At 34.4% G+C, this 14,500-nt stretch overlaps 1 protein-coding gene across 1 annotated transcript in view; it reads right to left on the bottom strand.

Moving 5' to 3' along the window:
* The window catches only part of BANK1 (B cell scaffold protein with ankyrin repeats 1), a 267,758-nt gene that overhangs the window by 34,124 nt on the left and 219,134 nt on the right, over positions 1-14,500 (bottom strand). Inside the window, exons 9-10 of the mRNA XM_039848882.1 lie at positions 11,622-11,930; positions 7,990-8,292 (exon numbers count right to left, since the gene is read on the bottom strand). Of these exons, the coding sequence (XP_039704816.1) occupies positions 7,990-8,292; positions 11,622-11,930 (612 nt within the window). The remainder of the gene's footprint in view (positions 1-7,989; positions 8,293-11,621; positions 11,931-14,500) is intronic.

The following is a 14,500-nucleotide window of genomic DNA, read 5'->3' as shown; positions in this document are numbered from 1 at the left end:
AGCATTATTTACAATAGCCAAGATATGGAGGCAACCTGGGTCTTCATCAATGGATGAATGGATGAAAGAAGAGGTGGTACATATATACAATGGTTTAATACTCAGCCATAAAAAAATAATGAAATCTTGCCATCTGCAACAACACAGATGGATTTAGAGGGTATTGTGCTGAGTGGAGTAAGTCAGATAGAGAAAGACAAATGCCGTATGATTTTACTTACATGTGAATCTAAAGAACAAAACGAACAAACAAACAGAACAGAAACAAACTCATAGATACAGAGAACATTTTGATGATTGGGTTGGGAGGGGAGTTGGGGTGGGAGCGGGTGAAAAAGGGGAAAGGATTAAAAAGTACAAAGCAGTCAGTGATGCAAAGTAGAGCATAAAGAATAAAGTCAATAACATTGTAATAACCATGTATGGTGTCATATGGGTACTAGATATATCAGGATGATCACTTTGTAAGTTATGTATATGTCTAATCACTATCTTGTACACCTGAATCTAATATAATATTGTATGCCAACTTAATTGAAAATTAAGTAATACTGGCAGTTAATAATTTGGAAATGTCATACAAGATGATACACAAAAGAAGATGCAAAGGCATACTACCTGGGGAGATACGACAAGTCATGTCTCACCTCTGTATCTACAGTTCACTTTTCATCATAGTGATCACTATTTCTGTATCCTACTCTGTGCCAGCTGCTATACATATGTAGTTTTAGTTTTCATGAAAACTCTCTGAAGTAGGTAATATTCTTCTTTTTTTTTTTAAATTAAACAAATGAAGCAAGGCTATGTAACTTGCACAGTTACTATACAATTTTTCAGTGGCTAAGTCATAATTCAAATTCAGTTCCATCTGACTTCACAATCTTTATGAATTTCACTCTACCATGCTGCCAGGCCCCCAGAGGAGGTGCTTCTCAGAGGGCCAACCCTACAGAGCACCTAATATTTATCTAACAAGTTCATATTTAGGGTTAAAAAAAGTGCACACATTAAAAGTACTGGTGAAAACTATTGTGAATTCAGGAAATCTAAAGTGAGAAAAAAGACAATTTGTGTAGATAGCTGTTTGATACATCTATGATTTCATCTTCAAATGACCTTTCCCTAAAGCATTCAAATGTTTACTCTGTCTTAAAATGGAAACAACCCACATTATGGTTTTTCACCTTCAGCACTATTGACGTTTTGGACTGCATAATTCTTTGTGGTTGGGCCTGTCCTGTGAATTGTAGGACACTTAGCAGCATCCCTGGCCTCTACTCACTATATGCCAATAGTAATGTCCCAGTTGTGACAATCAAAAATGTCTTTAAACATTGCCAAATATTTACTGGGAGGCTAATCACCACCAGTTAAGAACGACTACTCTAGGACTATTAAGCTTCTTACTAAAGACATTTTTAACAGAGACTTTAGTAGTATCATATGCTAAGGAGAAAAAAGATCAGAATTCACTCTGCAGTTGAAAATCTAAGGACTTGATAATATTTGCATTTATTTTCATATGTAATACAATCTGGTAATGTCAATTCATACCACAGTTGATTACTGCTTCCTTCACCTTAGTTAATATAAAGGAATTGAATTTCTTGAAGATGAGAGTGGAAAAGTTCATCATTATTATTATGCCAATAGATGGTCTGCAAAACCCTTCTTAGGTTTTATTCAATGTTTCTGTGATGTTCCATTGTGAGAAAAACAGAAAGAGCACATCAAAACATGCGGTTTACACAAGCAGGCTTGATCCTCTCTAATGGATAGTGTGATCACAGATCTGAAAGACTGCTCCTTTTTAGAGCTGCGCTAGCACCCTATCAAGGAAAGGAGAGGCAGAGAGAGAATCGCAGGGGCAGACAGGGACACTGGGCTTATAAACAGAATGATAAATATGGCGCTCTGTCCTGAGAGCACTTGTGATATACATACTAAGTCCTGAAGCTAAATGGTTTGGACAAGGTCACTAGCCAGAGTAGGACCCAAGGCACTTAATCTAAGGCCTGCTTTAATCCATTTGACCATATTTCTTCACAAATGAGGACAGAGACCATTTCACTCTGTCACATTTACAATGATATGGATTAATTTTCCTAAGAGAGTCTACAAGGTCTTTTTTTATGTTTGCATTTCAATTGCATTGTATGTGATCCATTTCAAGTAGAAGTGAATTGCAAGTGGAAAATTTCTGAGAACCACTGAGTTGTACTTGACATTTTGGGGTCCTAGTAGTTGAGTAGCTCTCAAAAAGGTCCTATACAACTTTGTTGCACTGCAAAATGCCAAGGGCAATTCAGTAGCAATTGAAAATTGAAAGGGAAATTATATTCTACCCCAAATCAGAAACATGGACTCTGAAGAAGGATCTTGGTTCTATTAACTGTGTGAGGGGAAAATGCGAAATTGTCCATTGCTGTTGAAAAATTTCCCCCAATAGGCAGTCATCTCTTGGAATGATTTACAGATACGGTTTTACTGTCAGTCTATCTACACTATGCAAAGTACTTATTTTCCTTCTCTGATTTGTCTTAAATCTAGAATTCTGTCACTAAGAAGAACTGTAAATTCATGTTAATTCCTCTATATTCTTGAAGCTTAATGAACCTGATCTTTTCCAATATTATTGGGAGAAAAAGTTGGAGAGAATACAATATCTGAAAGCAGGTAGACTTAAAAAATTTTTCATTTAAGAAAAGTGAGTTATTTTTTGTTGTTAACGTAAAATTAGGTTTTGTATAACAGGAATGAAATTAAAAAATTAGAAATAGATCTCTTGATAAAATGAACCATGAGTTCAAGTTTGCATTAATAAGTTACATTTCTGAAGGCAGGGGATGACGGTGAAAGTGGAAACAGAGCTTCTTTCTGATATGTGATACTGTGTAAAAGCCGTTAGAATGCTTAGTTGTATGTGAATATCCTAGAACTTTGTCCTATTCTGTGTGGGCTACTCTCTTCAAATTAGTAGTACTTTAAACATAGGATGCTTGAAAACAGGAGAAATTTGGGAATTAGCAGAGTGATATATACTTCTGACTATCCTCCAGAGTGTTAATCAAGTCTCCTATTTTAGCCACATCGATGTGGTTCTAGATAGTTTTATCATTTATTTATCCTGTATTCATGCAATTAATATTCATCAAATATTCACAGTTTTTACTATGAATTCAATGCTGAGCTTGGCACCAAAGATACAATGATGGACAAAAGTAGATGAAGTTGTTCTCTTCCTTCATAGATCTTATAGGTTAGTAGAGGAAATAAATATTAAAAAGTAATTTAGAAATAAATATATTAATAAAGGTAATTTGTGGTTCCATGTGTACAGGCATGGGAGCCAAATTGACCTCAGTCCAAATTCTACATCTTCCTTTTCCTTGTTTTATCATAATGGGCAAGACATTGAAACTCACTGAGCATTAGTTTCCTCATCGCTAAAATAATGCCAACCATGTATGATTGTTGCATAGATTGGAAATTACCATGAAAGTTGCCTAATAATAATGACATAGAATACACTGTCAATTTGCCCCTTTAGAGGACAGGGTATATCTTCCCCACCACCCCTCCCCTACATCTCTAATATCTTCCTCAACCTCTGACTCTACCAGAATCCAGGAAGCACACACTTTTTATATGATTTGAATTTAGTTGATTAAAGTCATTGTCTGCTTAGCAACTGAGGAAAGACAAAGTAGAATTGCTTTCAATTATTATCTATTCAGTGTATACCACGTATTTTGCTGTTGGCTGTTAATTTTATCTCACTTAAAGATTACAACAATCTTTGTAGTAGATATTATTTTAATCTCCAACTTACAATGAGGAATTTGAATCTCAGATGTATAAAATTATTTGCTTAGGTTATATCAGCTGAATCTGAATATTCTCTACAAAGCTGTATTGGAAAAACTCAGTTTTCCTCCTGTGTCTTTCTTTCCTGTGTGTCTTCTTCACTGTTATTGTACTACTACACTAGGAATACTTCACTTCAGATACTACTGATCACCAAATGTGTGGTGGTTTCCCCCAACCAAGCAATACTATGACACCAGTCCTGTGTCCTATAATTTAACTTAATTTAATTCAATTATGACACTATCTACTTGGAGACAGTAGCAGACTAGCAGACCCCACAAGTTAAGAACTCAGCCCCAAAAGACTGTTTCCATTCTACTCTAGATGCCAATCACAACTCTTAGATTCCCAGACCACCCATACCTTTTGTCTGATTTGGATACAAATCGAAGATTCCCACAACCCCCTCCTCAGGTTCAATTGATTTTCTAGAGCAGCTCACATAACTCAGAGAAACACTTACATTTTTATATTTATTAAAAGATAATGATAAAGGATGCAGATGAACAGATAGATGAAAAAATATATAGGGTGAGGTATGGGAAATTCCCAAGAGCAGGAGCTTCTGTCCCCCTGGAGTTGAGTTGTGCCACCATCCCAGTGTGGATTTGTTTGCCAACCTGCAAGCTCTTAGAATGCCTTACTTTAGGGATTTTATGAAAGCTTCCTCACATAAGTATAGTTAATCATTAACTCCATTTTCAGCCCTTCTCCCTTTCCAAGAGAATGGAAAGTATGGCTGAAAATTACAAGCTTCTAATCATGGCTTGGTCTTCTGGTGACTTGCCCTCATCCAGGATCCACTCAGGAATCTATCCAGAGTCACTTCATTAGAACAAAAGACACTCTTATCACCTGGGAAATTACAGGGTTTCAGTATCTCTGCGAAGAATCAGGGGTATTCGCCAATATAAATTTTTCCTATTATCTCACAAAAACCAACACGATTTTCCTGCATCCCTCTGGTTTATTTGCTTAGTCTCTTTGCCAGTACTTTGTTGAGTTTTAGAAATAATAAGAAATAATTTAGAAATAAGTTGGGATCTGCATCCTGAATTCTTCTTCCAATCCTTACTCCACATCTTTCTCTTGTGGTTACGTTAACACTCCCTGGATGTGCCAGAATTCTGCTACTACCTCTGTGCTCTGGCAAGAACTAAGGCAAATTAATGTTCTTCTAATTGAATGAATAGCTTTCTGGGAAATGGTGGCGATTCTGTTTAATAGATTTGCCTGAGTAAGAAAATAAAAAAAGAGATGTGATGAAAGACTTTTACCCTGTGAAATGCAATGAACATCAAGAAAGACTTAGCTGATGAGGCAATGTTTTTCCAATGTGGGGACAGAATAATCAACAATCAACAGTATAAAGGAAGAGGCAAGCAAGTATACCCCAGTGAAAGAGAAAAGGGATAATGAAAATGGACTTTGGTAACTTCATTTACAGTTTGATTTTTGCTATTTATTTGAGATGTAAGGTGAATAATCATACCTGCTTTTATATACTTAAGGGGAAAAAATTATAACGCTGGTTCCTATCGGCATATAAAACGATTGATATGAGAACAAATTAGATTGCATTTTTGATTTAAAAGATTTCTTATAAATTTTGAAGGATATCTGGCTTGCAATGAGTAGGTAAGATAAATAGCTTTTAAAATTTCTTAGAGACTCCAGATTTCTAAGATTCTTTAGAGTTCCTATGTGTGTGTATGTGTGTATGTTTGTGTATATCTATCTATCTATCTATCTATCTATCTATCTATCTATCTATCTATCTATCTCTATCTATCATCTATCTATATGTATATATAAAAATTCTCATGTAGGGAATTTACATAATTCATACACAGAAAGACTTTATTATTTGGTAGTCAATAAATCTTTATATAATTAATAAATATGTGAATGAGGAGGCAAACCATCTAAGCAGTCATAGCCTCGAATTCCTTCTCCAATGAAATGACGCAGTCATCCATGATGGGTATTTTATTCTTTGGAGAAATTGAACAGAAGTGGTTCTGGCCATCAGACCATGTATAACAACCATGGATGTTATACACTGGACTGAACACAGGGAGGACAAATTAAATCGTACATTCTAAATGGTGAAATTTCCCAGTCTTCTTCCCACACTCTGATCTCAGAGTGCTAGGAACCAGATACACAAATGTAGATTGGAGTTAATTGGATTTTATTCCAGAAAAAATAAAGAGCGTAGGAGAATAGATCTACATAAACTAACATTTTTTGCGGGGGTAATTCAATGAAAATGCTGGTTTACCCTACAGTGCAGTTAGGAAGTTAACAAACAAAGTTTCCATTCAGATTTTGGTTGCATTGTTCTTAAACTTGAAAACATACCTAAGAATAGCCAAATATTTGACAGAAGTATCAAGCATTCCAGACAGCAAAAAGAAACAACAAAGATAATGGGGACAATATGAGAACTGGAGAAAAAGAAAAATCATGGAATTTAAAAACAAATAAAAGCAAAATGAAATAAAACCAATAACAAAGATAAATTATACTGCCCCCACTACCACCAAAGAAAGAGAAAAGAATTGTACAAGAAAAACTCCCAAAACAAAAAAAAAAAACAAGATAAAGTGCAAAGTGGAGAACAACACAACATGGAAATCTGTGCTTGTGATCCTTAGGGATCGGGATACAGAAAATGATGTACCTCTTCAAAAATTTCTAGAATATAACTTAATTTTTGTATTGAGCTACATCTATCTTCTCTCTCTAAAAAAATATTTATTGGTATGTAGGAACCTCATCAAAAAGCTGGTAATGTCCTTGAGGTCACTATGATAGACAATCTGAGAATTTCTAATTTCAGTTTATCTCCTTCCTTAATAATCTAGATAATTGGTCCAGTTTATACATTTTATTTTAACTGAAACATTAATTTGTTATCATTTTTAATTTTTAATTATCAGCAGCAGGTCACTGTTAAGTAAGTATATTGCATACTGGTAAATAATTGCATATACTTGCTCAACTTTCTTGTACAAATCTATAAATACATATTACTTAAGAAATAGAATGATTTATTTTAAACATATTAAGCATAGATGAGTAACTGTGTTCCTTTTGGGTGGTTTTGTGGAATACATGTTTCAGTACTTGTTTTAGATTGTTTAAATGTATAATCAATTGCCTCTGAGCTTCAGTTATCACCCAAACATTTTGCTTGATTCCAAGCATGCTTTTTTCAAAAATTTCGAACAAAGGTCACATTGTACTCTATATATTTATTTCCACAACTGTTGCCAGGAAACTCCTCCAGGATGGAGACATTGTTTTATTCCACATTCTCAGTTTCTAAGGTAGAAGTTTTATTTTTGGAAGTAATTAAACAGAAGTAGTTCTGACCATCAGTGTCACTCTTAGACACTATATACTCATGGAGTGTACAAAACCAAACAGTGATAAAAAATAACAGTAGAGTCAGTACATCCCACTGAGACTATAGATATAAAGAAGCACTAGGGATTTGTTGTTGTTGTTGTTGTTATTATTATTATTATTATTATTATTAGTTTTTAGGTCTGAGAGAATGAGAAAGAAGAATTGAAGTCTAAAACAAAGTAGAAATTCTGTGATAGATGAAGTGAATCTTAATCAGTGGGGTGAAGTGCAATTTCAGAGGAATTGGGGTTGCATATCTGAGATTCTAATATTTAAAACTGTTCAGATTTTCATAGTTATCTTAAATAAAATTAGGGGCAAAAAAGTAAAATTAGGGGCAAGAAGTAAAGTACGTGTCTTCTTTTCTCGTGTTCACATTATGTATAGTTGAGCTTCTTGTAGAATTATGGAAGAGGTGTCAAAAAGAATTTCTTCCCTCCATGCTATAGTTTCCTGTTCTTTGGATGGTTTGTCAAAATTATCCTTCTTAACAAAGAGTGAGAAACCAGAACCCTATCATTTACTTTTATTTTCTTTATTCATTGTGTTTCTAAATTTTAAAATAGGCCAATAAAACCCACTTATGACATAAAAATATATTTTTCACCTTTGGGGTTTTAGATCCCACAAAAAAAGAGGACAGTTATCACCCTCAGACACACATAAACAAACAACAACAGCAATAAGAAAAAACATTACCTTGAGCTATGTAAGGTGTGTTTTCCTCTTTCGGAGGGATATTTGTGGGTCGAGGTGCAGGAGCAGGAGGTCTGTTTATAATAAAAGATCGACCTCCAATTTTTTTCTTTGTACTCATATTGGCCAGTATCATGTCATATTCACCGTCATCAACCTCAGCAAAAGTGTATGGGTCTTCGTCCTCCTGCTCTTTTTCATCCTCTGTCTTTTCTTCTTCTCCTTTGGGTTCACCTCCTATTTCTTGTCTTGCACTGAAATCACACCAATTTTGACTTCTTTCTGTTTGGCCTTCCAACGTTTTTCCTGTTTATGAAATATTTAGATGGTGGTTACTCTTCTATTATATGCAATATTATTGGTGTTCATTTGTCACTTGCTGAACTTCCCCCAAATAATTTATGTAATATACCATAAATTCTAAAAAGAGAAAAGTAAATCATGTAATTTACTAACATATATCCTCCTACAGTTGGTAACTATTAAATTTAAGAAAAAAAAGTTTGTTTTAGACATGTATTTCTTTCAAAACATAAATAAGTATATAAATATTTTTCATATAGTTTATGAATGATTTATTATCAGGAAACAGTTATGAAATGAAGCCTCAAATCCCAAATGCTTTGAAAATTTATGTTTTTCAAATATAAAACTCTTAGATTTTTTTTTTTAATTTGAAGTCATTTTACCTTTCATAGGGTTTGCACTCATTAATCTGCCTCAAATTCAAATCTCTGAAAATGGTGGGGGGCATAGTTAAAAGCACTATTACTTGGTTTCTTATAGGAAGTCTCACTCTATGACAAGTCAACACGAACCTCATTCTTAGTTAAAGGACACTGCAAGTAAGGTTCCACATAAAAGGTGGCACAAGTAATCAATGGCTTGAAGATTAACTCATATGAAAATAATAAATAATCTTTTATAGTTTTCATACTTTACATATTTTTATAAAAAATGTATTAAAATATTTTAGTAGCAGTTATTTAAAAGACAAAGATGTCATGTACTTTGGTTAATGAATAAGTTGAAAAGAATTTTAATGGCTCTCTGCTGGGCCAAGGAGAATTAAAAAAAAAATTTCCCTTTGACAAATGTTTTGCTTAAAGTATTAATAAAAACAATAAAATGAAAAGGATTTCAGTTACTAATCAAAATAAAATCATTGCTTTTCTATGCTGGTTTGAGAGATTCATGCACGTAAACTAAGGGAGAACTATTTTTTCTCTTAAGTGAGACTCTGACCAAAAAATTTTAGTATATTTATGGATATTTTAATGGAAAACTTAGCAGAAACTAAGACAAGTCATAGAGCAGAATAAAAGGATATTATTATAAGAGGATTCAGCATTTGTTTGGCGTAGGCTTGTAAGGAGAGACCAAGATCATTTTCCAACAGTCTTAGATTTGATCGTTTCATTTAGTTTAACCCCAAAAGTATTCAGGCCTACACATCTAGAACTAACTTTAAAAACACCATGGCTTACCTTTTCCCCTATGAATAATATGGTATTGAGATTTTGACTTCATGACTTCTGTTTCACTGACAGCATCACAGGTGAAACCAGATTAAGTATGTGGGAAACAGTTTTACAGTGTTTTATTTTTAGTGGAATGTGTCAACTATCTTACTTTTATGAACCGATTTCCTGAGCTGTTATCTTTTTTTGTTTCTCCACCCACCTCCCTTCTCAACTCTTTCTAAAGTTGGGCTTGCACTAGAAGTAATACATTTTACTTTTTATTTTCCAATGTATCAGATTATACTTTTCATGTCAGAGTGGGACTTGAGGTTTCTCGATTCAGGTTGTACATTAGAAAATGAAGATTAAAATAAATCACTCCTATTTTCAGTTTTTGAAATAATTAGGGCAAGAGTGTATAACAAAGAGAAAAATCCTAAAAGTGAAGAAAACTTGTTCAGTGAAGTATTTGACACATTTTAATTATAGTCTTTATGGTCTTGGGTCTGAGTCAAAGAAGGATGATAGTGATGGTTGCCTTGTAATTTTGTTGCAACGATAAAAAGAGGCCATGTGTTCTTCATAAATTGAAAAGTGTTCTATAGCATATTACGGTTTTCTCCAATGAATATGCCCATAAATCCGTCATGGAGAATTTGATGCATAGGGCATTGATGAGGAGACTTCTTTCTTTCAGTAATTTCAAGGCCTATGGAAGCTACTCTTAAAGAACAATTCTTGAATGTTTCGCTAGCTAATGTCAAAGAATCCATACAAAGTCTCTGAAAAAAAAAAAGGGAGCTCCCAGTCTTACTTTCAAAGACCTTAATTAAATAATTTTAAGGAAAAATATTGACATTTCATTTTCTATTTAATGCTAATACTAGCCTTATGAAAAGATGAGATTAAATGTAACACTGCATATAAAATGTAAAAATAGAGTTTTAAAATAAAAGAAATGGGTTTTATTTTGCTTTTTACATTTCGTACTTTTCAGAAGATATATTAGTCAACATTATACTTCTGGTCTTAGTTATCTGGTGAATACTCTGTAGAGTAGTTTTAGACCTCCTAACCAATATACCATATATGGAAATTTCCATTAGGAAAAATATGATTTGATATTAGCTCCTTTAAGAGATTTAACCTGATACAAGACAACTTTGCCTGCTTAATAATTATATGAAATTATTCACATATCATAATTTCGTTAAAATAATAAAAATATGCTAGAATTTTGTTGTCAGTGTACTACTAATCTATGTCCCTTCCCTTACCCCAATATTGATACACCTACTTCACTGATCTATCTCAATGTTCTTTAAGAGTTTGGCGCAGAGCAGGTAATTGATAATTACTTGTTAAATGAGGGAATGAGTTGGAGCAGTACCAATAAGCTTTCCACATTTTTTATTAAGCAGCTCTTTCCATCTCAGGATAGTGCATAACCTTAATATGAGTTCATGTTGATCAACTTGAACCTTCACAGAGACGGGCCCTTCAAAAATACAAAAGTCTCCTTTTGCCAGGAGACTAAGAGTTTTTTTATAAAAGCCAAGTTATTTACTTTTCCACATATTACTTGAGGTCCACTCTATGTGAAGAACTTACAGATTACTTTCAAGTGTTATTTCTTTATTTAAAGCTTTGTAATGAGGCTTTGTTCCCGAAGGAAAGAAAGGAAAGAGGGAGGGAGGGAGGTGGAGGTAGGGGTAGAGAGAGAGAGAGACAGGTGAGAGGTGAGAGAGAGAGAGAGAGAGAAGAAGGATAGAGGGTGGGAAGAAGAGGAGGAGGAATGGAAAGGAGTGGATAGTTGATGAAGGAAGATGAAGTGAAGGAAGGGAAGGAAGGTGAAGGAAGAAAGGAATGAAGGAAGGAATGAAGGAAGGAATAACAATGAAGGAAGGAAGGAAGGAAGGAAGGAAGGAGGAAAGGAAGGAGGGAAGGAAGGAGGGAAGGAAGACAGGAGGGAGGGAGGCAAGAAGGAAGGGAAAAAATGGCAGGTATCTCTTGACTGATTTCCCGAGTCCTAATTAAAGAACAGGAGGAAAATTGCTCTTGGTATTACAAGCTGATCTTCTCTGTATAGACTTGCCACTGCACTATATGTGCCATGTAAGTCTGTCAAAGGTTTTGTTGTTTTAGTTGCTGCTGTTTTAACCTTAAACTTACCTTGTAATGTGAAGTGAGGTTTTTCTAGTTGGAAGGCAATAGCTGCAGGTCGTGGTGGGAGGAGAGGAGGTCTGCTACACATGAGTGGCTCTTGTGAATTATTTTCTGGATTGTCTCCAGGAATGAACATATATAAGTCATCATACTGGTCCTCGGAACTCCCACTGTCAACCTCTGGTAGGCCGTGCTCAGCCTCTGTGCCTGATTCAGTCTCTTTTTCTTCCTCTGCTGTTTCATTCACCTCAGCTCCTTCTGCACTTTGCCTGTATGTCTGCGCACTTTCATGATGAAATGCTGGGTTCTGTATGGCTGTTGGTGATGAAGATTGTATGATTTCATTTAAACACATCATCCAGAGGCATTTTATATTTTGTAATTTCATACAGAAGTAGTAATACTGCTAATACAACTTTTATGATATAGTGGAAAGATGACAAATGCATAATTTTGGTGCACAGTCATTCTTGGGCTTTTAAAATATTTAGCAAGTGAACAATTAAAGTTCTGTTATATCTTGCTACCTCATTATGTGGTACACTCATAGACATAATATTCTGACTCTCTAGAGTTATTGTTCAAGTAGATTCATAGGTATGACTGCATTATTGTATTTTTATTGAAAAACAGTATAACTGACCTAATAAGTAATGAGTAAGTGATGAAAAGGCAAAGACAAGGACAAAATAAATTTTAATTTGCTTGTAAATAATGCAATAGAAATAAATCTGTGCTATCACCAGGTGATATTTTAATTCTTGAAAATATTACTTGAGAAAGTCTTAATGCTTTTTATTGATTGGTTGATTGATTGATTGATTGATGGGGAAGGCATCCAAATCACCAACAGTAATTCTTTTTAAGGCTCAGGTCTCACTTATGAAATATATTCTATCCTGAAGCTTAACCAAAGATCCAAATTCCTTCCATTCTAAGAATCATGATTCAAGCATTTGTTTTTATACTGTATACAATAAACACTCTCTAACCACTTAGGAAGAAAATAGGGAAAAGATAATATCATACAATAACTTTACATCTTAAAGATTTTGTTTATATTTTCTTTGTAAAAATTATGCTCTGAGTAAAGGATTCACAAAATTTTAAAACAAACTTTCAAATCCCTATATTTCATAGAATATGTAAATTACTGACATTGTCAGCGCAAAAGAAAAGCAAATAAATGTTTTAAAGTGCTGCTAAAGTAAACTATAGCTAAAGAAGCTAAATAGCGGAATATAGAAAAAAAGATTTTTTTTTTAAATGAAGAGTTACATTGTAGAAATTTTTCAGCAATGGAAAAAGAATTAGTCATACCAAAAATTATGGAAACCTGGAAATACCACATATTTCTACATGGAATTTTATTTTTTTATTTTTCTCTTCTTTCATGTGAGAAGGAAGAAAGATATAGCTGCCAGTCTTAGAGCTGCCAACCGAGATTCTTTAATTACCAGTGGGGGCAGAGCAGACAGCCTTTTATTCTTGCACAGATCTCTACATAGATTTCATTCACCTTTCTACTTCTAACACCAAACACTGGGCCCAAAACAGAGTAGTCTATAGAAATGCTGATGGAATAGATGATGGAGTGACCGAAAAGAAACTATTGCTTAGGCTAACAAGGGAACTTTGCTATTTCTGTCTAGGCAAATTGATCATCATCTTAGAATTACATTTACACTACAGGAAATTACCGGTAGCCATCCTTATGTTTATATGTTCAGTGATTATGTTTTATGTATACACTATCTTAGCAATGGAGTCTCTTTAGTCCTTACTAAATGTGCCTAAACCTGGAATCCAGCTCCGGAGAGTCAGGTAGTAAGTCAGTGGGTTTTAGCAGGCTTTGTTGTAATGTGGAACCAATGGAAACCTGACTTAGGGTGTTCTATGCTTCACCCTCTCTTCCTTGAAAGAGACTGAGGCCTGAGTCTGATTACATTGTGTTTCACATATGAGACAATTCTAGATCCAAACTGTGTGTAAAAATGAGGTTGTTCTGTACAAATAACTGAAATGATGTTTTCTTACTATAAGAAGTTCTGAGGATTAAATGTCATAATGAATATATGGTAATTATCAAAGATGGCCTTTATCATCAAATTTATTATCACTACAAAGGATAATAAAATATATAACTATAATTTAGTGAATTAATTTCTTACCTTAATATATAGCATTATTTTGTGTTCTGCAATAATGTCAGAAGGAGTTTATTGATTTTGCCATTGTATGCTAGTTAAGGCACTGCATTTAATTTGATTTGCAGGTCAGCCTATCATTTGAAAAACTGGTGGTCAATAAAGTTTAGTTGAGTATCAACCGTGCACTGTTAAAAGTGCAAATGCCAAGAGCATGCTTGATGTGTGAGCTGTCACTGTGGCTGTAAACAAGCAGGAGAGATCAGAGATAGAGATGTAGTGCCTTGCAGGCAATGATAAGGATGATAAGTACAATGAGAAGGTGTTGGAGGATTTGGAGCAGAATAGTGATTAGTTCCTTCATGAAGCATAGAGTATTTGGGGTGGCAAATGTGGGAACTGCTACTTCAGAGTTTCTTAAGAGCAGTGCTATTGACACGTTGGACTGGGTACTCCTGTGTTGTGTGGGGCATGTCCTGTGCATTGTAGAATTTTGGCAGGATTTCTGTTGTCTCTACCCTGTAAATGCCAGTTGCAAACCTCCTTTCTCAAGTCTCAACAATAAAAAAAAATCTCCATTTATTGATAAATATCCTCTTGTGGGGGAAGAAAATAGCTCTCCCTTGATAGCCACTGTGCTACTGCAATAATCCAGGGAGAGCTATTGACGGCGTGGACTGGGATAAATCACAATGAAAGGGGCAGAAATGGTTGAAAGCTGCTCCATTTTGAAGGTAG

Source organism: Pteropus medius, unplaced genomic scaffold (genome assembly GCF_902729225.1).
Source record: "Pteropus medius unplaced genomic scaffold, Ma_sr-lr_union100, whole genome shotgun sequence".
Taxonomy (NCBI): Eukaryota; Metazoa; Chordata; class Mammalia; order Chiroptera; family Pteropodidae; genus Pteropus; species Pteropus medius.
The sequence above is the reverse complement of the archived record's forward strand: the minus strand, read 5'-3'. Positions and strand labels throughout refer to the sequence as shown.